Below are 24255 nucleotides of genomic sequence, written 5' to 3'. Positions count from 1 at the left end.
TTTCGGGTATGTATAATGTTCAGTGTACCTCACTAGCAGCATTTATTGAAGTAAATGCATGTACAGTGGTGTTTGAAAGTTTGTGAACCCTTTAGAATTTTCTATATTTCTGCATAAATATGACCTAAAACATCATCAGATTTTCGCACAAGTACTAAAAGTAGATAAAGAGAACCCAGTTAAACAAACGAGACAAAAATATTATACTTGGTCATTTATTTATTGAGGAAAATGATCTAATATTACATATCTGTGAGTGGCAAAAGTATGTGAATCTTTGCTTTCAGTATCTGATGTGACCCCCTTGTGCAACAATAACTGCAACTAAACATTCACTCTAGTGTAATATTCACTATATTGCACAACTACTGACCCCGGCTATTCCCCATAATACATTGCAATAAACAAGTGATGACAGTTATGCTTAGGTGCTATTGCTCTGTTAATACTAAAGGCATCATCAGTTACAGGACACATAGTGCTTGTGCAAGAGGAATAAAGAGGTGGAGCTTGCAGGGGAAGAGGTTCCTGGTGTTTCACTCATCCTTACAGGAGGCTTAACTAAGCACGAAGTTCAGCAGCTAGAGGGAGAGACAGAGAGAGAGGATAAACTTGAGAGGATAAACCAGAGCAGTTGTGGCATTGGTTGAAGATGTAAATTCCCGTGTAAGAAATCATTAAAATTCGATGAAAAGTTGTGTGTTTGTGAAATTAATTCATGCTGGAGGTCTGGATGCAAAATCTTTTGCTCACACACACACACACACACACACACACACACACACACACACACACACACACACCAGCTCCCTACTGTGTCACTTGGAGGTATTGTCAGGCGTTCCTTTCTCTCCCATGCTGGCCGTATCACCTTGCTCCACCCTTTCTCCATCTGTGCTCTCCTGCACTGGCTCATTCAGCTGCAAACATTAAACAATCAAAATAATGAAAGGTTTTGAGCGCAAGGTGAAAAAGTAAATAAAACTATTCTTGCTCTTTTCAGAGTAAAGAAAACATAGTAAGGAATTTGAGTCTGAGAGCTCCTGGGTCCTGCTGGGAGCTGTACGTGTTTTTAGTTATAAATGTGGAAAGTCTGATAAGGGATGCAGAAAGGAATGAAGAAATTCTAAAGTCCATCTCTTTAAATGGAGGGAAAGTGATTGCATTTCAGTGTGCCATGACTGCAACAGGGCGGCACGGTGGTGTAGTGGTTAGCGCTGTCGCCTCACAGCAAGAAGGTCCGGGTTCAAGCCCCGTGGCCGGCGAGGGCCTTTCTGTGCGGAGTTTGCATGTTCTCCCCGTGTCCATGTGGGTTTCCTCTGGGTGCTCCGGTTTCCCTCACAGTCCAAAGACATGCAGGTTAGGTTAACTGGTGACTCTAAATTGACCGTAGGTGTGAATGTGAGTGTGAATGGTTGTCTGTGTCTATGTGTCGGCCCTGTGATGACCTGGCGACTTGTCCAGGGTGTACCCCGCCTTTCGCCCGTAGTCAGCTGGGATAGGCTCCAGCTTGCCTGCGACCCTGTAGAAGGATAAAGCGGCTAGAGATAATGAGATGAGATGACTGCAACACACTATCCATCCATTATCTGTAGCCGCTTATCCTGTACAGGGTTGCAGGCAAGCTGGAGCCTATCCCAGCTGACTATGGGCGAGAGGCGGGGTACACCCTGGACAAGTCGCCAGGTCATCACAGGGCTGACACATGGACACAGACAACCATTCACACTCACACTCATACCTACGGTCAATTTAGAGTCACCAGTTAACCTAACCTGCATGTCTTTGGACTGTGGGGGAAACTGGAGCACCCGGAGGAAACCCACGCAGACACGGGGAGAACATGCAAACTCCACACAGAAAGGCCCTCGCCGGCCACAGGGCTCGAACCCAGAACCTTCTTGTTGTGAGGTGACAGCGCTAACCAGTACACCACTGTGCCATCTGCACCACACTAATGTGCTAATTTAACTTTCTTGGTTCGTTTACATATGCAAAGGAAGGGGGTTTGGCCACGCCCACTTTTAAACCCCATTGATAAAAACTTCCCCACTCTGTTGATTTATTTTTATAATTATAAATTATAAATAAATGGACTAGACTAAAGAAATCGCTTTCAGACATGTTTATGCTTATTACAGAGGGAAAGTGCGTTCCACTGAGCTCTAGCACTGGGCCATTTCCGGGAAATAAGAGTTTGGGTCATGGCGACAGCTTGTGTATGTCAGCCTTTGTTTGGAGGTTTCAGTTTTGAAAACTGTAAGAGGTAAGAGTAGAATAATATGAAGTACAGACACTTGGGATATTTTACGTCTGTGATTTTTAAATTGTTCATTTTTGGATTACGCTTCATTTTTGTGGCTGCTGCCTCACAGAGTAAATATATATGCTATATTTATTGTATGGACACGGGATCAGAAAACAATTTTATTTATAAGCATCAGAGGTGGACAAAGTATCCAACTTTATTACTTAAGTCAAAGTACAGATCCCACTGGTCAAATGTTACTCTGATACAAGTGAAATACTGAAGTACTTGCTTTTAAAAATACTTAAGTATTAAAAGTACATTTTCTGTCAACACATCGTTGTATTATCGCCACAACACTTACAAAACCTAATGCTGTGACCAAAGAAAGAAATGTGAATTCATAAAATGAACGCATGCCGTGCCATCATGCTGGTTTAACGTTAAGCTAGCTAGTCAGTGAAACTCCACCTGACGTGCTAGGAAACGCTCTTCAAACTCGAAATCATATTGTGTAGCTAACACTACTAGAAAAGAAAGATTTCTACATTCTGTTTATTTGGCAAGATTATGCTAAAACGTATTTCTGAAAGGACTTCAGATAATTTAACGTTACTCATGTTAGCGTAACTCCATTTTTACATGCTAACTAACAGTGTCCAAGTTAACTAGCTATGTGTTAACGTTAGCCGTGGACAAGGCGATGGCAACTTGGCGGGCAAATCCATAGAAAGTCATTTGACTAACCAGACTGCATAGCTATTGCAACGTTATCGCTAGCTCTAAAAGCACAGACCACTTCGTTGCAAGCTTTCTCTTGGAATAAAACGTTTACAGACCTCAATATACTTTTGCAGGTTGGACGGCGAGTTTTTGTAGGCCGTGATGTGGTTCGTTTTTGGCAAACAAAGCAAACATTTAAAATGAAATGAATCTTTAATCCTTTCAGAAAACTGAAACATGGGTTCATGGGCCATGAGTGCATGCATTCCCGGGAAGAACCTCCTCCTTCCATTCTGCCATCAACTGATTGTGTTAAATAATGCTGCTGAGAAATCACTGAACTTGATTTTTTACAGTCTATGGACGTGACGTGACCCTAGTGATTACTGATCGGCTGTCTCAGTGTCACCTGGGAAAAAACCATCACGTTTTAGAAAAGAAAAGACAAAAACATCCACTTTCAAAGCTACTTCATAGTAATGAGTAACGAGGACCTTGATAGAAATGTCGTGGAGTGAAAAGTACGATATTTGCCTTTCAAATGTAGTGAAGTTAAAGTCATAAGTTTCCAAAAAAATAATACTCAAGTAAAGTGCAGATACTCAAAAAGTGTACTTAAGTACAGTACTCAAATAAATGTACTTCATTATTGTCCACTTCTGATAAGCAGTAGCCACATATACCCATAGGGAACCTATTTTTTTTGTGATACCGGGCAAGGTTTGTTTTGCCTGGCAACACTTGTTAAAAATCTGATTTTCTTTTTCCACAACTATGTAGTGAAGGTTTTGCTTTTCAGTGTGGCACGTTGTCCTCATGTCACGCTGCTATAACAGGACTAAGATCAGGTGGTAATCTGAGATCACAGATTACCAAAATCAATAAATGCCTCGGTCTTTGGAAGTGAATTAAACATCTTTTACCTAAATTCACTCGATTGTTGTAATTCAATAGCTTAGTTCTACCACTCTTTGATTATGGTGATATTGTGTGGGGAGATAAACACAACATCCCGCTGATGCAATCACTTCAAATTCTGCACAATAAAGCCACCAATATTATCTTGGATCGTCCCTGACAGTCCTCAGGAACTGGTGCACGTAAGGAACTCAAGTGGAACAAACTCACTCAACGCAGACTCTCTCACTGATGTCTGCACATCTTCAAATGTAAGAACAACATGTTATCGTCAAAGTTAAAGTTGACTAAGCTGAATGAACACGAACCTGGTTAGGACACAAGACATGGAAGCGAGTTTCGTCTACCAACTGGAAAATCGAATTGGAGAAAACAAAAGGTATCGTATCAAGCCATTATCGAACGGAACAATCTAAGTGACGATATTAAACCATGCTCTAAGAGTTCCCAGTTGAAATCTAAATTCTTTTAAAGTCTTTCAATGCATATGATTCAAATTTTTACATTCTTACATGATTATAATGTAAATTTTTTATTAATTATTATTATTATTTATTATTACAGCGCATTTTACATGAATATATGATCAAATGCGCTTAAAATATTGCATATAAATAAATGTAAAGAATACAAATATAAATTATATCATATCCTAAAGGTAATATAAAATATTGCTAAGCTGTAGAATACATACATGTTATTTACCAGCTGGGAGGTCCGTATGATGAAATACCGTGACCGAGGTCTTGAAAGTACTGAGCGAGGCCCTCTGGGCCGAGGTCAGTATTCAAAGTCGAGGTCACGGTATTTCACCATACGGACCGACCTTAAGCTGGTAAATAATATATATATTTTTTTCTTTACCAAATTCTAACAGAAAACGAGAGCCCCCGAAAGGGAAAACTGAGCCGCCATTTTGAACCCTCATTCACGGCTGTAATGCAAATTGCTTCCTCCTCGGTATATAAGTGGACTTCCATGGCAGGAAAAAAAAACTACATTTTGCTGCCTATGTAGTCCCCTATTTATACAAAATTGAGTCATTCAGGATTCAGCCATGTTTTTGCTCGGCGTTAGCAAGTTAGAGGTTTTTAGCTTTCTCCTGAAATGTTTTCTTTTATTTCTTCTTCCTCAGGGTAGTAAAACTCGCTTTCGCTGTGAACACTGTCGTTATCGCTATCCATGATGTAAAATTAATGCTATTCTCCTGAGAAATGCTGGTAAAAATTTATCAGATTTTTGATAATCTTATAAATAAATCTTATTAAAAAAAAAGATAAATGTTGACAAAAAATTCTACTATGTTTGTTGTTGTTGTGAATGAGCGAGTCACGAGAGGTCCATAACCAGGGTCGTAACTGGGGTCTGTATCGTAGGATACGGACCCACTCACCAGCCAATCAGAGCGCAGGATTTGATGGAAACCGCACCGTAAAAAAAATAATTAACAGTTATTCCATGAAATTGAGTCGTACATGAGCTGATAGCCGACGAGGCGCGTAGCACCCAGTTATCTATAAGCCATGTACGACGAGATTGAGTGGAATAACTGTTTTATTCTATCCACATTCACTGGATTTAGAGAAACAGAGCATTTTTATTTTTAGCAAATACGATAAATTAAATATTTATACAAAACGTCCGACAAAATCATTTCCGCTTAGAATGTAAACAGACCGGCAAAATGACAGGAGCAATTTGTGAAAAATACAAAAATAATAATTTTTGAAAAAAAAGTTATGTTCTTACCATCAAATACTTTCATTCCATATTTTGTTGCTTTTCTTTTATATTTTTGGGGGGGTTTGTTTTCGAGTAGCGTTTTTAATTTCGTCCTCGGTTGGTTCAGCAACACGCTCTGCCGTTTTGTTTTTCTCCACTCACAGTATATGAGCTGATATCCTAGTAGTAGATTAGTCAATCAGAGCGTCTAATTGCTCATATCCAGTGAATGTAGATAGAAATATATATTATATATACTTTGTTTTTAAACTTTTTCAATCTTGTAACATGTAATTAGTTTTTACAGGACCTTGAAAACCACTTTGGTGAAGAAGCATCCTGTTAAAATATCATTAAAACTAAAACTAAACCAGGTGACATTCAGTAAAAGGTCTTGCTGTGCGTTTAATAATTTTGTTCAAATATGACGCCCATGTTAAAAACAAGAAAAACAAGTGTTGCCAGGCAAAACAAACCTCGCCCGGTAGCACTTATGATGAATATGAAGGAAGATATCGCGAAAAAAATAGGTATGTGTACATCTGGCTACTGCTTATAAATAAAATTGTTTTCTGATCCCGTGTCCATACAATAAATATAGCATACATATTTACTCTGTGAGGCAGCAGCCACAAAAATGAAGCGTAATCCAAAAATGAACAATTTAAAAATCACAGACGTAAAATATACCAAGTGTCTGTACTTCATATTATTCTACTCTTACCTCTTACAGTTTTCAAAACTGAAACCTCCGAACAAAGGCTGACATACACAAGCTGACGCCATGACCCAAACTCTTACAGTGGTGCTTGAAAGTTTGTGAACCCTTTAGAATTTTCTATATTTCTGCATAAATATGACCGAAAACATCATCAGATTTTCACACAAGTCCTAAAAGTAGATAAAGTGAACCCAGTTAAACAAAGAGACAAAAATATTATACTTGGTCATTTATTTATTGAGGAAAATTATCCAATATTACATATCTGTGAGTGGCAAAAGTGCGTGACCCATTGCTTTCAGTATCTGGTGTGACCCCCTTGTGCAGCAATAACTGCAACTAAACATTTCCGGTAACTGTTGATCAGTCCTGCACACCGGCTTGGAGGAATTTTAGCCCATTCCTCCGTACAGAACAGCTTCAACTCTGGGATGTTGGTGGGTTTCCTCACATGAACTGCTCGCTTCAGGTCCTTCCACAACATTTCCATTGGATTAAGGTCAGAACTTTGACTTGGCCATTCCAAAACATTAACTTTATTCTTCTTTAACCATTCTTTGGTAGAACGACTTTTGTGCTTAGGGTCGTTGTCTTGCTGCATGACCCACCTTCTCTTGAGATTCAGTTCATGGACAGATGTCCTGACATTTTCCTTTAGAATTCGCTGGTATAATTCAGAATTCATTGTTCCATCAACGATGGCAAGCCGTCCTGGCCCAGATGCAGCAAAACAGGCCCAAACCATGATACTACCGCCACCATGTTTCACAGATGGGATAAGGTTCTTATGCTGGAATGCAGTGTTTTCCTTTCTCCAAACATAACGCTTCTCATTTAAACCAAAAAGTTCTATTTTGGTCTCATCCGTCCACAAAACATTTTTCCAATAGCCTTCTGGCTTGTCCACATGATCTTTAGCAAACTGCAGACGAGCAGCAATGTTCTTTTTGGAGAGCAGTGGCTTTCTCCTTGCAACCCTGCCATGCACACCATTGTTGTTCAGTGTTCTCCTGATGGTGGACTCATGAACATTAACATTAGCCAATGTGAGAGAGGCCTTCAGTTGCTTAGAAGTTACCCTGGGGTCCTTTGTGAACTCACTGACTATTACATGCCTTGCTTTTGAAGTGATCTTTGTTGGTCAACCACTCCTGGGGAGGGTAACAATGGTCTTGAATTTCCTCCATTTGTACACAATCTGTCTGACTGTGGATTGGTGGAGTCCAAACTCTTTAGAGATGGTTTTATAACTTTTTCCAGCTTGATGAGCATCAACAACGCTTTTTCTGAGGTCCTCAGAAATCTCCTTTGTTCGTGCCATGATACACTTCCACAAACATGTGTTGTGAAGATCAGACTTTGATAGATCCCTGTTCTTTAAATAAAACAGGGTGCCCACTCACACCTGATTGTCATCCCATTGATTGAAAACACCTGACTCTAATTTCACCTTCAAATTAACTGCTAATCCTAGAGGTTCACATACTTTTGCCACTCACAGATATGTAATATTGGATAATTTTCCTCAATAAATAAATGACCAAGTATAATATTTTTGTCTCATTTGTTTAACTGGGTTCTCTTTATCTACGTTTAGGACTTGTGTGAAAATCTGATGATGTTTTCGGTCATATTTATGCAGAAATATAGAAAATTCTAAAGGGTTCACAAACTTTCAAGCACCACTGTATTTCCTGGAAATGGTCCGGCGCTAGAGCTCAGTGGAACACACTTTCCCTCTGTAATAAGCATAACGTGATTTCTTTATTCTAGTCCATTTATTTCAAATGGTGAACCAAATTGTACACACTCACTGACCATTTTAATCGGAACACGTGCATGCATGACTGTTACACTCTTACATTCTTATAGCATAGTGGCTAGTGCCTCTGTATGAGGCAGTCAAAGTCCCTTCCCACACCATGTGGCGCATAGGGCAGCACCGATCTTTGTTTCCGTAGCCCTCGGCCTCTCACCTATTACATACATAGCTAGGGTTACAGTGGGGGGCTGGTCCTCTGGTAACCGCGAGAGTTTGACTCCCCACTCACATCTGTATTGCAGCATGCCTTGCCAGACGGCAGTAGGTACCATTTTTATGATGGTCTTTGATATGACCCGACCGTAAATAGAACTCATGATCTCCTGATCAAGAGCCGGACACGCAGTAGCTACAACAAAAACAATTTTGACCTTTTTGGTGACCTTGACCTGATGGCCCTCAAAATGTTGGAGTTTCTATTTGAGACCAATGCCCATCTATCCTTAAGGTTTCATGAAGACTGATCCAGCCGTTTTCCCATAATAACATTAACAAAAAAAAAAACAAAGAAAGAAACCTGACCGAGAACAATACCTCGCCCCCTAGTGGACCCTGTCTAGGGCGAGGTAAATATACACATCCCTCCTCAAAGTCTCATCTCATCTCATTATCTGTAGCCGCTTTATCCTGTTCTACAGGGTCGCAGGCAAGCTGGAGCCTATCCCAGCTGACTACGGGTGAAAGGCAGGGTACACCCTGGACAAGTCGCCAGGTCATCACAGGGCTGACACATAGACACAGACAACCATTCACACTCACATTCACACCTACGCTCAATTTAGAGTCACCAGTTAACCTAACCTGCATGTCTTTGGACTGTGGGGGAAACCGGAGCACCCAGAGGAAACCCACGCGGACATGGGGAGAACATGCAAACTCCGCACAGAAAGGGCCTCGCCGGCCACAGGGCTTGAACCCGGACCTTCTTGCTGTGAGGTGACAGCGCTAACCACTACACCATCGTGCCACCCCCTCCTCAAAGTGAAGATTTAAACACAAAATGAACAACATTGGAAAGTTGTGTGTGTGTGTGTTTTGACCTTTTCGGCATTCTCCAGACTTGCCTGCTCAGATTCTGAAAAACAAGACAATTTTTTTTTAAATAATAATAATAAAACAATACATCCATCCTTCCATCCATTATCCATAACTGCTTAACCTGTACATGGTCGCGGGCAAGCTGGAGCCTACCCCAGCTGACTATGGGTGAGAGGTGGGGTACACCCTGGACAAGTCGCCAGATCTTCGCAAGGCTGACAAACAACCATTCACATTCACACCTACGGTCAATTTAGAGTCACCAGTTAACCTAACCTGCATGTCTTTGGACTGTGGGGGAAACCGGAGCACCCGGAGGAAACCCACGCGGACACGGGGAGAACATGCAAACTCAACACAGAAAGGCCCCCATCAGCCACTGGGCTTGAACCCAGAACCTTCTTGCTGTGAAGCAACAGTGCTAACCACTACACCACCGTGCCGCCCATAAAACAATACAACATGCCAGAAGTGTTATGTACAAATCAAACATTCACAGAGGAGTCACTGAAAGGGCAGTAAATCTAAAAAAGCCGTCTTTAACCTATGTGTGCGCTATGAGATCATCCCTGTCGTGGTGTTAATGAGTGTACTCTGAGTGGACTCACCGTGGATCTCTGGTGCGTCTGAGGTTGGTGTGTATATAGATGTGGGATTCGTCTCCTGCATGGGGACTTGGCAATCATCCTACGAGAGACAGGATTTAGAGTTGCTTTTAACCAATCAGTGAACTTCTGAGCCTGGTAATTACAACCCCGATTCCAAAAAAGTTGGGACAAAGTACAAATTGTAAATAAAAGCGGAATGCAATGACGTGGAAGTTTCAAAATTCCATATTTTATTCAGAATAGAACATAGATGACATATCAAATGTTTAAACTGAGAAAATGTATCATTTAAAGAGAAAAATTAGATGATTTTAAATTTCATGACAACAACACATCTCAAAAAAGTTGGGACAAGGCCATGTTTACCACTGTGAGACATCCCCTTTTCTCTTTACAACAGTCTGTAAACGTCTGGGGACTGAGGAGACAAGTTGCTCAAGTTTAGGGATAGGAATGTTAACCCATTCTTGTCTAATGTAGGATTCTAGTTGCTCAACTGTCTTAGGTCTTTTTTGCCGTATCTTCAATATTATGACGCGCCAAATGTTTTATATGGGTGAAAGACTTGGACTGCAGGCTGGCCAGTTCAGTACCCGGACCCTTCTTCTACGCAGCCATGATGCTGTAATTGATGCAGTATGTGGTTTGGCATTGTCATGTTGGAAAATGCAAGGTCTTCCCTGAAAGAGACGTCGTCTGGATGGGACCATATGTTGCTCTAGAACCTGGATATACCTTTCAGCATTGATGGTCTCTTTCCAGATGTGTAAGCTGCCCATGCCACATGCACTAATGCAACCCCATTCCATCAGAGATGCAGGCTTCTGAACTGAGCGCTGATAACAACTCGGGTCGTCCTTCTCCTCTTTAGTCCGAATGACACGGCGTCCCTGATTTCCATAAAGAACTTGAAATTTTGATTCGTCTGACCACAGAACAGTTTTCCACTTTGCCACAGTCCATTTTAAATGAGCCTTGGCCCAGAGAAGACGTCTGCGCTTCTGGATCATGTTTAGATACGGCTTCTTCTTTGAACTATAGAGTTTTAGCTGACAACGGCGGATGGCACGGTGAACTGTGTTCACAGATAATGTTCTCTGGAAATATTCCTGAGCCCATTTTGTGATTTCCAATACAGAAGCATGCCTGTATGTGATGCAGTGCCGTCTAAGGGCCCGAAGATCATGGGCACCCAGTATGGTTTTCCAGCCTTGACCCTTAGGCACAGAGATTCTTCCAGATTCTCTGAATCTTTTGATGATGATATGCACTGTAGATGATGATATGTTCAAACTCTTTGCAATTTTACACTGTTGAACTCCTTTCTGATATTGCTCCACTATTTGTCGGCGCAGAATTAGGGGGATTGGTGATCATCTTCCCATCTTTACTTCTGAGAGCCGCTGCCACTCCAAGATGCTCTTTTTATACCCAGTCATGTTAATGACCTATTGCCAATTGACCTAATGAGTTGCAATTTGGTCCTCCAGCTGTTCCTTTTTTGTACCTTTAACTTTTCCAGCCTCTTATTGCCCCTGTCCCAACTTTTTTGAGATGTGTTGCTGTCATGAAATTTCAAATGAGCCGATATTTGGCATGAAATTTCAAAATGTCTCACTTTCGACATTTGATATGTTGTCTATGTTCTATTGTGAATACAATATCAGTTTTTGAGATTTGTAAATTATTGCATTCTGCTTTTATTTACAATTTGTACTTTGTCCCAACTTTTTTGGAATCGGGGTTGTATTCAACATCCAAAAACAATCCATCAGTAATCAGATGCAAAGCCTGATATTCGTCACGTGTTAATGTGAAGTCTGTAACACAATATTAACAATGTTGTGAAGTTGTGTGCACACGATTGTGTGCTTACGTTGCACATTGAGTAAGTGAGTAAACGAGAAGGTTATCAGACTGATAGTGGATATGATTGATGCATTTTTACTTGTCAGGGTCAGTAAAAGGGACTCAAATTCACTAGCACTTTAACAGTGAAAAGTGATGATCTAGAGTTACCGCTGTTCCCATTGGTACGGTCCCACCTGCAGCACACACAAAACAAACAAAATAAATGGATGGATGGTTAGTTTATTGTAGTAGAGCGATGAAACTACAGAAAAAACTGCAGACGCCTTTATTTCGAAAAAGAATTCAGATGTTGTTACATTGGACATCAGTGATATAGATTACCTGAATCTGGAGAATGATCATCACCATTATCACCACCTGAGCCAGAGCTGAGAGAGAGAGAGAGAGAGAGAGAGAGAGGTTGCTTCATTTAATAGGTTTATGTTGGTGTTGAATAAATTTCAATTTTGTTATCTTTCTGTAAATTGTAATGTTGTAATCCAGAAATACAATGCCAGTCAAAAGTTTGGACACACCTTCAAATTCAATGTTTTTTCTTTATTTTTATTCATTAAAAGTCACTTCATGTCTTAAAGCAGTGATGGATGTCGTTTCCCTTTACTTAGTTGTTCAGTTCTTGATGTAATATATATATATATATATATATATATATATATATATACAGTGGTGCTTGAAAGTTTGTGAACCCTTTAGAATTTTCTATATTTCTGCATAAATATGACCTAAAACATCATCAGATTTCCACACAAGTCCTAAAAGTAGATGAAGAGAACCCAGTTAAACAAATGAGACAAAAATATTATACTTGGTCATTTATTTATTGAGGAAAATTATCCAATATTACATATCTGTGAGTGGCAAAAGTATGTGAACCTTTGCTTTCAGTATCTGGTGTGACCCCCTTGTGCAGCAATAACTGCAACTAAACGTTTGCGGTAACTGTTGATCAGTCCTGCACACCGGCTTGGAGGAATTTTAGCCCATTCCTCCGTACAGAACAGCTTCAACTCTGGGATGTTGGTGGGTTTCCTCACATGAACTGCTCGCTTCAGGTCCTTCCACAACATTTCCATTGGATTAAGGTCAGGACTTTGACTTGGCCATTCCAAAACATTAACTTTATTCTTCTTTAACCATTCTTTGGTAGAACGACTTGTGTGCTTAGGGTTGTTGTCTTGCTGCATGACCCACCTTCTCTTGAGATTCAGTTCATGGACAGACGTCCTGACATTTTCCTTTAGAATTCGCTGGTATAATACAGAATTCATTGTTCCATCAATGATGGCAAGCCGTCCTGGCCCAGATGCAGCAAAACAGGCCCAAACCATGATACTACCACCACCATGTTTCACAGATGGGATAAGGTTCTTATGCTGGAATGCAGTATTTTCCTTTCTCCAAACATAATGCTTCTCATTTAAACCAGAAAGTTCTATTTTGGTCTCATCCGTCCACAAAACATTTTTTCAATAGCCTTCTGGCTTGTCCACGTGATCTTTAGCAAACTGTAGACGAGCAGCAATGTTCTTTTTGGAGAGCAGTGGCTTTCTCCTTGCAACCCTGCCATGCACACCATTGTTGTTCAGTATTCTCCTGATGGTGGACTCATGAACATTAACATTAGCCAATGTGAGAGAGGTCTTCAGTTGCTTAGAAGTTACCCTGGGGTCCCTTGTGACCTCGCCGACTATTCCATGCCTTGCTCTTGGAGTGATCTTTGTTGGTCGACCACTCCTGGGGAGGGTAACAATGGTCTTGAATTTCCTCCATTTGTACACAATCTGTGTGACTGTGGATTGGTGGAGTCCAAACTCTTTAGAGATGGTTTTGTAACCTTTTCCAGCCTGATGAGAATCAAAAACGCTTTTTCTGAGGTCCTCAGAAATCTGCTTTGTTCGTGCCATGATACACTTCCACAAACATGTGTTGTGAAGATCAGACTTTGATAGATCCCTGTTCTTTAAATAAAACAGGGTGCCCACTCACACCTGATTGTCATCCCATTGATTGAAAACACCTGACTCATTTCACCTTCAAATTAAGTGCTAATCCTAAAGGTTCACATACTTTTGCCACTCACAGATATGTAATATTGGATCATTTTCCTCAATAAATAAATGACCAAGTATAGTATTTTTGTCTCATTTGTTTATCTGGGTTCTCTTTATCTACTTTTAGGACTTGTGTGAAAATCTGACGATGTTTTAGGTCATATTTATGCAGAAATATAGAAAATTGTAAAGGGTTCACAAACTTTCAAGCACCACTGTATGTATGTATGTATGTATATATATATATATATATATATATATATATATATATATATATATATATACACACACACAGTTAGGTCCATAAATATTTGGACAGAGGCAACATTTTTCTAATTTTGGTTCTGTACATTACCACAATGAATTGTGAACAAAACAATTCAGATGCAGTTGAAGTTCAGACTTTCAGCTTTAATTCAGTGGGTTGAACAAAATGATTGCATAAAAATGTGAGGAACTAAAGCATTTTTTGAAACACAATCCCTTCATTTCAGGGGCTCAAAAATAATTGGACAAATTAAATAATTGTAAATAAAATGTTCATTTCTAATACTTGATTGAAAACCCTTTGTTGGCAATGACTGCCTGAAGTCTTGAACTCATGGACATCACCAGACGCTGTGTTTCCTCCTTTTTAATGCTCTGCCAGGCCTTTACTGCAGCGGTTTTCAGTTGCTGTTTGTTTGTGGGCCTTTCTGTCTGAAGTTTAGTCTTTAACAAGTGAAATGCATGCTCAATTGGGTTGAGATCAGGTGCCTGACTTGGCCATTCAAGAATATTCCACTTCTTTGCTTTAATAAACTCCTGGGTTGCTTTGGCTTTATGTTTTGGGTCATTGTCCATCTGTATTATGAAACGCCGACCAATCAGTTTGGCTGGATTTGAGCACACAATGTGTCTCTGAATACCTCAGAATTCATCTGGCTGCTTCTGTCCTGTGTCACATCATCAATAAACACTAGTGACCCAGTGCCACTGGCAGCCATGCATGCCCAAGCCAGCACACTGCCTCCGCTGTGTTTTACAGATGATGTGGTATGCTTTGGATCATGAGCTGTACCATGCCTTCACCATACTTTTTTCTTTCCATCATTCTGGTAGAGGTTGATCTTGGTTTCATCTGTCCAAAAGAATGTTCTTCCAGAACTGTGCTGGCTTTTCTAGATGTTTTTTAGCAAAGTCCAATCTAGCCTTTTTATTCTTGAGGCTTATGAGTGGCTTGCACCGTGCAGTGAACCCTCTGTATTTACTTTCATGTAGTCTTCTCTTTATGGTAGATTTGGATATTGATACGCCTACCTCCTGGAGAGTGTTGTTGACTTGGTTGGCTGTTGTGAAGGGGTTTCTCTTCACCATGGAAATTATTCTGCGATCATCCACAACTGTTGTCTTCTGTGAGTGTCCAGGTCTTTTTGCACTGATGAGTTCACCAGTGCTTTGTTTCTTTCTCAGGATGTACCAAACTGTAGATTTTGCCACTCCTAATATTGTAGCAATTTCTCGGATGGGTTTTTTCTGTTTTCACAGCTTAAGGATGGCTTCTTTCACCTGCATGGAGAGCTCATTTGACCGCATGTTTTCTTCACAGCAAAATCTTCCAAATGCAAGCACCACACCTCAAATCAACTCCAGGCCTTTTATCTGCTTAATTGAGAATGACATAACAAAGGAATTGCCCACACCTGCCCATGAAATAGCCTTTGAGTCAATTGTCCAATTTCTTTTGGTCCCTTTAAAAACAGGGTGGCACATGTTAAGGAGCTGAAACTCCTAAACCCTTCATCCAATTTTAATGTGGATATCCTCAAATGAAAGCTGAAAGTCTGGACTTTATGTCCATGTCCATTATATAACTATAACTTGAATATGTTTCAGTAAACAGGTAAAAAAAAAACAAAATTTGTGTCAGTGTCCAAATATATATGGACCTAACTGTGTGTGTATATATATATATATATATATATATATATATATATATATATATATATATATATATATATACACACACACAGTGTATGTATGTGTGTATATATATATATATATAAAATATGGCATTTTGAAACTTCCACATCATTGCATTCTGTTTTTATTTACAATTTGTACTTTGTCTCAACTTTTTTGGAATCGGGGTTGTATATATATATATATATACAACCCCGATTCCAAAAAAGTTGAGACAAAGTACAAATTGTAAATAAAAACAGAATGCAATGATGTGGAAGTTTCAAAATGCCATATTTTATTCAGAATAGAACATAGATGACATATCAAATGTTTAAACTGAGAAAATGTATCATTTAAAGAGAAAAATTAGATGATTTTAAATTTCATGACAACAACACATCTAAAAAAAGTTGGGACAAGGCCATGTTTACCACTGTGAGACATCCCCTTTTCTCTTTACAACAGTCTGTAAACGTCTGGGGACTGAGGAGACAAGTTGCTCAAGTTTAGGGATAGGAATGTTAACCCATTCTTGTCTAATGTAGGATTCTAGTTGCTCAACTGTCTTAGGTCTTTTTTGTCATATCTTCCGTTTTATGATGCGCCAAATGTTTTCTATGGGTGAAAGATCTGGACTGCAGGCTCAGTTCAGTACCCGGACCCTTCTTCTACGCAGCCATGATGCTGTAATTGATGCAGTATGTGGTTTGGCATTGTCATGTTGGAAAATGCAAAGTCTTCCCTGAAAGAGACGTCGTCTGGATGGGAGCATATGTTGCTCTAGAACCTGGATATACCTTTCAGCATTGATGGTGTCTTTCCAGATGTGTAAGCTGCCCATGCCACACGCACTAATGCAACCCCATACCATCAGAGATGCAGGCTTCTGAACTGAGCGCTGATAACAACTTGGGTCGTCCTTCTCCTCTTTAGTCCGAATGACACGGCGTCCCTGATTTCCATAAAGAACTTCAAATTTTGATTCGTCTGACCACAGAACAGTTTTCCACTTTGCCACAGTCCATTTTAAATGAGCCTTGGCCCAGAGAAGACGTCTGCGCTTCTGGATCATGTTTAGATACGGCTTCTTCTTTGAACTATAGAGTTTTAGCTGGCAACGGCGGATGGCACGGTGAATTGTGTTCACAGATAATGTTCTCTGGAAATATTCCTGAGCCCATTTTGTGATTTCCAATACAGAAGCATGCCTGTATGTGATGCAGTGCCGTCTAAGGGCCCGAAGATCACGGGCACCCAGTATGATTTTCCGGCCTTGACCCTTACGCACAGAGATTCTTCCAGATTCTCTGAATCTTTTGATGATATTATGCACTGTAGATGATGTTATGTTCAAACTCTTTGCAATTTTACACTGTCGAACTCCTTTCTGATATTGCTCCACTATTTGTTGGTGCAGAATTAGGGGGATTGGTGATCCTCTTCCCATCTTTACTTCTGAGAGCCGCTGGCACTCCAAGATGCTCTTTTTATACCCAGTCATGTTAATGACCTATTGCCAATTGACCTAATGAGTTGCACTTTGGTCCTCCAGCTGTTCCTTTTTTGTACCTTTAACTTTTCCAGCCTCTTACTGCCCCTGTCCCAACTTTTTTGAGATGTGTTGCTGTCATGAAATTTCAAATGAGCCAATATTTGGCATGAAATTTCAAAATGTCTCACTTGCGACATTTGATATGCTGTCTATGTTCTATTGTGAATACAATATCAGTTTTTGAGATTTGTAAATTATTGCATTCCGTTTTTATTTACAATTTGTACTTTGTCCTAACTTTTTTGGAATCAGGGTTGTGTGTGTGTATATATATATATATATATATATATATATATATATATATATATATATATATATATATATATATATATATATTTATTTATTTATTTATTTATTTATTTCCCTGAGGGAACCCTCCCAAAAGGATCAATAAAGTTTTATCTAATCTATATATATGTGTGTGTGTGTGTGTGTGTGTATATACGGATTACTACAGTTGTGATGTGGAATAGGGCTATTTACTGTATTTTGATCCCAAACACGTTCGAAAGATAAGAAACTCACCCACTAATTAACTTTTGATGAGACACAACTGTTAATTGAAAAGCATTCCAGGTGATGACCTCATGAAGCTGGTTAAGATAACACCAATAGTGTACAAAGTGTCATTAAGGTGGATATTTTGAAGAATCTTTGAAACCTATCAAACATTTTTTGTTTTTTTAAACACTTTTTTGTTTACCACATAATTCCATATATGTTCCAGATTTTTTTTTTTTATAGTTTTGATGTCTTCAGTAGGGCTACACGGTGGTGTAGTGGTTAGCGCTGTTGCCTCACAGCAAGAAGGTCCGGGTTCGAGCCCCGTGGCCGGCGAGGGCCTTTCTGTGTGGAGTTTGCATGTTCTCCCCGTGTCCGTGTGGATTTCCTCCGGGTGCTCCGGTTTCCCCCACAGTCCAAAGACATGCAGGTTAGGTTAACTGGTGACTCTAAATTGAGCGTAGGTGTGAATGTGAGTGTGAATGGTTGTCTGTGTCTATGTGTCAGCCCTGTGATGACCTGGCGACTTGTCCAGGGTGTACCCCGCCTTTCACCCGTAGTCAGCTGGGATAGGCTCCAGCTTGCCTGCGACCCTGTAGAACAGGATAAAGCGGCTAGAGATAATGAGATGAGAAAATTTACAAAAATTATAAAATAAAAAAACAAGCACGCTTATCTGGAAATTGCAAGTTTGAATCCCAACGATGCCACCCAATGTCATCTATGACCCGGCGTCCAAAAGAGCAAAACCTGGCCTTGCTTTCTGGGTGGGAGGGGCATACTAGCTCTCCCCTGTCAATTAAAGAATCATCGTGACACTAGCCAATTGTGAACATCGCTCTGGACAAGAGCGTCTGCTAAATGCCTGTAACGTATGAAGAAGAGAGTGGATGCTGTGTGAGACTCTGAGTGTTTTACACTGTACTCAGATACAGCATGAGCAGCAGTTTGAAAAGATGTGGGCGGCTGCTTTCATGTGCCATGGTGAGACCAAGTTAGGGTGTTTTTTATTCTGACTGATGAGCCATGAAACATAGCTTGGTGTAGAACATCAGCAGAGAGGAGTCCATCTGGTAAAGAGACCCAACATTAAACCACTCTGACCTGCTTCTAGTCGTCATACGTACTGCTGTTGGCTGGGCAGCGAGAGTCCAGAACTGTTCCCCTGATTGAAGACACTTGCTGCCGGAGCAGGACGGGGAGGAGGAGGATAATAGATACCAAGAGAAGAGGAGGAGGATGGACGGGGTGGTGGTGGAGGCACCAGTCCATCCATTGATAACTGTATTGGCAGAAAGGAAAAGATTAGGACAGTAAACGTTGTGGGAATTTATTTTGAAGCAAACCAAAATGAAACTTACAAACCCTTACCGATGTCTACAAACGTCTTCTTGTCAAGTCAACGTTGTCCTGGAAGGTAATCTTCTGACCTGACAGATCTGAACCTGGAATTACCAACACACACACATTTAAACCACTCTATGAAAAATAAAACATATAAAGTGTCTCATTAGTTTATTTTTATAATTGACGTTTCTCACTAGTGTTTCAGTCTGGTTAAAGAAGAAATTATTGCGAATTGTTTGCTCACTCAGATATTTATCATGTGAGATTTTAGCGTTTAACCTTTTGTCATGGCTTTGTGGCTTTCTGAAAAAGAGGAACAAACTGGATTTAAAAAAAAAAATTAGAAAGTAGTTTTTTGACCAAAACAATTATCAAAGTGCTTCGTTGTTGTTATTATTAAAAAGCTTGATTATTTTATTATTCTATAATTCATTTTTTATTACACAACCCTGTATTGGTTTAGTTTTAAGCTTTGCAGTGCTCCAGCATTAGGGTGTTGGTCGGGAAGGTATCGGATGTCACGCCTGACAACAAAGATGTGGAAAGTACCAGCTTTTAAATAGGGCCTGAGTCCAATCTGCCCTGTATATATAACCTAATTAATACAAACATAATCAAGTAAGTATTTATTGTAGTTGTATACATTTTAGTCTTTATATTATATGATGTAGATCAACAGATCAAAAGTCTAAAAGAAAAAGGATGAAGTTCCTAAATAAACAGTGTTTACAGTGTTGATCTGTTTATAAAGAGCAATGAATGTAGGGAAATGATAAGTAAATCCCTCTCTCTCTCTCTCTCTCTCTGTCTGTCTCTGTCTGATTAGGAAGTAATTTGCAAATGATCACTTCTATCGCATGGTATCGTATCGTATCGTATTGTATTGACAACTCACCGGTTGATGTCGATGATCAACAGCTGTGTCTTCACTCTGATAGACAAATAAATTCCCCCAAAAAGTGCTTTTCTCCGAAATAGCAGTCCTTTCTGCACATATAAACCTGTTTACTCAGTCAAAGCAAACTTTAATATGTAGTAACTCAAAAGAAACCAAGCTTGGAAAGTGGCTGATGAAACCAGACGTAACAACAGTTATTTCCTTTACAGCAGCTCTGTGTCATCTGCTCTTCTTCTTCCTCTTCTTCTACAGTAGTTGGCATCAGCTTATTGATGCATTACCGCCACTGTCTGCTCTGGAGCGTGGATCAGACACTAGATTTAGAACCTAATTCATGTGAGGGGACTTTCACATATCCCTTCGTCTACATTTTGTCCTCCACATTCAACAGCCTAGCTCTATCCATGTAATCTGTCCATCCTAACACCTTATTCCTACTCATCCATCATATCCTATATAAGAAAAAAAAAAAAAAAACGATATCCCTTAAAACCAAACAGAATCCTAACCTGTGCCCTTTACCCGTGTTCGATAATCTTTCGATGTGAACTCCTGTAACCCTAACTCCCTCAGATTGTTCCTCATCACGTCTCTGTGTGTGTCATACCGCCTACAACTCAAAACCACACACTCCACTGACTCCTCTTCCTGACGTCCCTGACACACACAAGCTTGTCTGATGTTTCCCTTCCATTTTCAGGGTTTTATTTAGTGCACAGTGCCCCAACCTTAACCTGGTCAACACAGCCTCCTCTCTCCTGTATCCACAACCTACCCTTACCATTTTGACACTCTTTTGAACTTACTATTACTGGGGAAGCCATGGTCTAATGGTTAGAGAAGTGGCTTTGGGACCAAAAGGTAGCTGGTTTGATTCCCTGGACCAGCAAGAATGGCTGAAGTGCCTTTGAGCTACACCTAACCCCCAACTGCTCTGGGTGTATTGCCCTGGATAAGAGTGTCTGCTAAATGCCAGCAATGTAATATAGATGTCTCTTGTCCCACTTTTCTTGCGACATTACATTGATCCCCCCCCCGATTGCACATTTAACCTCTGCTTTACTAATACTAATTTGCATTTCTCCATTTCCTTTCTTTAACACCCTGTTTGCCAATTCATCCATCCTCTCATTCCCTCCATCCATTATCCATAACCGCTTATCCTGTGCAGGGTTGCGGGCAAGCTGGAGCTTACTATCCCAGCTGACTATGGGTGAGAGCAGGGGTCCAGGTACACCCTGGACAAGTTGCCAGATCATCGCAGGGCTGACACACAGAGGCAAACAACCATTCACACTCTGTAAGCGACCCTACGTGTGGGTGGAGCACAGAGGACGGCAGGACAGAGATCAGGTTTTATAAATGGCTTTATTGCCACACTTTTCAGTATAACAATAACATTCACCGACGCACAGCCGGCGTCTGGTTCAGGGCTGAGCTCCTTCTGCTCTCGCTCTCCCTCCTGATATAGGGCGCAGTCACTGGGAAGACACACAAACAGGTTAATTGCTCTCAGGTGACGTGATTCTGCCACTTACCTTCCCTGACTCCGCCCTCCTGTCACAGACCGGCGCTTGACCACGCCCCCGCTGCCACACACTCATATTCACATTCATACCTACGGTCAATTTAGAGCCATCAATCAACCTAAGCTGCAGGTTTTTGGACTGTGGGGGAAACCAGAGCCCCCGGAGGAAACCCACGCAGACATGGGGAGAACATGCAAACTCCACACAGAAAGGCCTCTGTCGGTCACTGGGCTCAAACCCAGAACCCTCTTGCTGGACTACTCATGTGTTTATTACCTCGCCTGGGATGGAGTCCACCAGGGAGCAAGGTATTGTTTTTGGTGGGGTTTGTTTGTTTGTTTGTTTGTTTGTTAATGATGTTACAGGAAAACGGCTGGACCAATCTTTATGAAACTTTCAGGATAGATGGGCATTGGTCTCAAATAGAACCTCCAACATTTTGGGGGTCATCTGGTCAAGGTCAAGGTTTTTGTGGCTACTGCCTCATATAGAGGTGCTAGCCACTATGCCATTGTGTAACAATTGTGCAGTACGGTGAGTTCTGATTGGCTGAGAGCAGTACGGTGTATTTTGATTGGCTGAGAGCAGTAAGCAGTACAGTGAGTTCTGATTGGCTGAGAGCAGCAGCGAATCAGAATCAGAAGCATGTTTACTGGCCAAGTATGTTCACACACAAGGTCAAAATCAAGGTCAAGGTCACAAAAAAATTAAAAATGTTTTTTTTTTTGTGATATCTTCCTTCATATTCATCATAAGTGCTACCGGGTGAGGTTTGTTTTGCCTGGTAACACTTGTTGATTTTTGTATTTATTTTGCTTTCTTCTTTTTAAGTGATTCTTGAGAGTCGGGACGAAACCGTCCCACATAGACAAGTCTTATTTATATAAAAAATAAAGAAATTAATAATGATTGGCATACTCACAAAGTTATGTCTAAAGGAATTGTGAATACTGATTAGGGTGCCACTCAAAAATGAAGTTTGTAATTTTCATTGTCCCACCCCCTAAATGTGTTCATAATGTGAAAAGAAAAAATGTGACAAAGTGTGGCTGTATTATAATAATATTTACTGGTAGCTCAACAGTTCCAAGGTTATACAATATGTGTAATTTTCTGAAAAATTCTGATATAATCATATAATGTTAAATTTAACATAAAAAACCAGAATACTGCAGAAATCATGAAAATCAAACAGTTACTAGCAGTTACTTCAAAAGTCAACAAATGATTTTTTAACACAAACAGATTAACACAAACAGTGACCAAAATGTCACAGTGTAAATTAGTTGTCCGCAATTTAGTTGTCAACAGCAGCTGCAGTGAGTGCAGTCAAGGGTGTCTGTATACGTATGGATATGTGTATAGTTATAAGTATGTGTATATGTATGTACTGTATATATGTATTGTACATGTGTATATATGTATAACATAAGTATCTTTATTTTTTTCGCGGTGCGGTTTCCATCAAATCCTGCGCTCTGATTGGCTGGCGAACGGGTCAGTATCCTACGATACAGACCCCAGTTATGGACCCCGATTATGGACCTCTGGCGACTCGCTCATTCACAACAACAACAAACATAGTAGCAATTTTTGTCAACATTTATTTTCGCATTTCTCAGGAGAATAGCATTAATTTTACAGCATGGATAGCGATAACGACAGTGTTCATGGTGAAAGCGAGTTTTACTACCCTGAGGAAGACAAAATAAAAGAAAACATTTCAGGAGAAAGCTAAAAACCTGTAACTTGCTCACGACGAGCAAAAACATGGCTGAATCCTGAATGACTCAGTTTTGTATAAATCAGTGGCCTAATGTAGTTTTTTTCCTGCCATGGAAGTGCACTTGTATACCGAGGAGGAAGCCATTTGCATTACAGCTGTGAATGAGGATTCAAAATGGCGGCTCGGCTCGGTTTTCCCTTTCGGGCGCTCTCGTTTTCTGTTAGAATTTGGTAAAGAAAAAATAAATATATTATTTACCAGCTTAAGGCCGGTTCGTATGATGAAATACCATGACCTCGGCCTTGAATACTGACCTCGGCCCAGAGGGCCTCGCTCAGTACTTTCAAGACCTTGGTCATGGTATTTCACAATACGGACCTCCCAGCTGGTAAATAACATATATGTATATATGATTTGATTTGGTCAATATTATACCATGTTGGAATGTCTTGGTATGTGGATAAAGAAACTGGAGTCGCTCTATATGCAGACGACACAAAACTTTTTCGCATTATCCTGACATCCAAAGACAGCGAGCAATTACAGCGCGATCTAGCCAATGCCGAGGGGTGGAGTTGTGAATCGAACATGCAGTATAATGCCAACAAGTGCAAAATATTGACCATCATGCGGAAAAAAACTCCAGTCATTCACGACTACCACCTGGGCAGCACGTGCCTTCAACGAGTTGACTAAGAAAAAGACCTGGGCATGGTTATTTCAAGTAATTTAAAATGGGATTTGCACGTCTGCTCAATAGTCAACAAGGCTAACCGGATGCTTGGCTTTCTAAAAAGATCCTGTCCCTTACTGATGGAAATTCAAGTGAGAAGGACTTTATATTTGTCGCTCGTCAAGTCACAGCTCTGTTACACGTCTGAAGTATGATCCCCTGCTAGGGTCAACCTTAGAAGCCTGTTAGAGAGAGTCCAACGACATGCAACGTGCTAGATACTACAACAGCGTATTGGGGATGCTACTTACACAGACAGACTCAGAAGCCTGCACTTGCGTCCTCTGCCTTATGATAGGGAG

The 24255-nt window shown here is 40.4% G+C and overlaps 1 protein-coding gene across 3 annotated transcripts; it reads right to left on the bottom strand.

Moving 5' to 3' along the window:
• Positions 1 to 201: 201 nt before the first annotated feature.
• On the bottom strand, positions 202 to 20387 carry LOC132866785 (uncharacterized). 3 transcript variants are annotated; one of them, XM_060899560.1, is made up of 9 exons: positions 19963 to 20387; positions 19092 to 19165; positions 18848 to 19002; positions 11994 to 12040; positions 11820 to 11845; positions 9801 to 9879; positions 9195 to 9229; positions 804 to 920; positions 202 to 581 (listed from the first exon to the last, which is right to left on the bottom strand). In XM_060899560.1, the coding sequence occupies exons 3-8, from the start codon at positions 18994 to 18996 to the stop codon at positions 819 to 821; spliced, it is 438 nt and encodes a 145-aa protein (XP_060755543.1). In that variant the 5' UTR covers positions 18997 to 19002; positions 19092 to 19165; positions 19963 to 20387; the 3' UTR covers positions 202 to 581; positions 804 to 818. The 3 variants fall into 3 exon arrangements, with proteins under 3 accessions (XP_060755543.1, XP_060755544.1, XP_060755542.1); XM_060899561.1 differs by having other exon boundaries at positions 815 to 920; positions 19082 to 19165; positions 19963 to 20385; XM_060899559.1 differs by having other exon boundaries at positions 815 to 920; positions 19963 to 20373.
• Positions 20388 to 24255: the final 3868 nt, after the last annotated feature.

The sequence above is a fragment of the Neoarius graeffei genome, chromosome 18 (genome assembly GCF_027579695.1).
Source record: "Neoarius graeffei isolate fNeoGra1 chromosome 18, fNeoGra1.pri, whole genome shotgun sequence".
Lineage (NCBI taxonomy): Eukaryota > Metazoa > Chordata > Actinopteri > Siluriformes > Ariidae > Neoarius > Neoarius graeffei.
The sequence above is the reverse complement of the archived record's forward strand: the minus strand, read 5'-3'. Positions and strand labels throughout refer to the sequence as shown.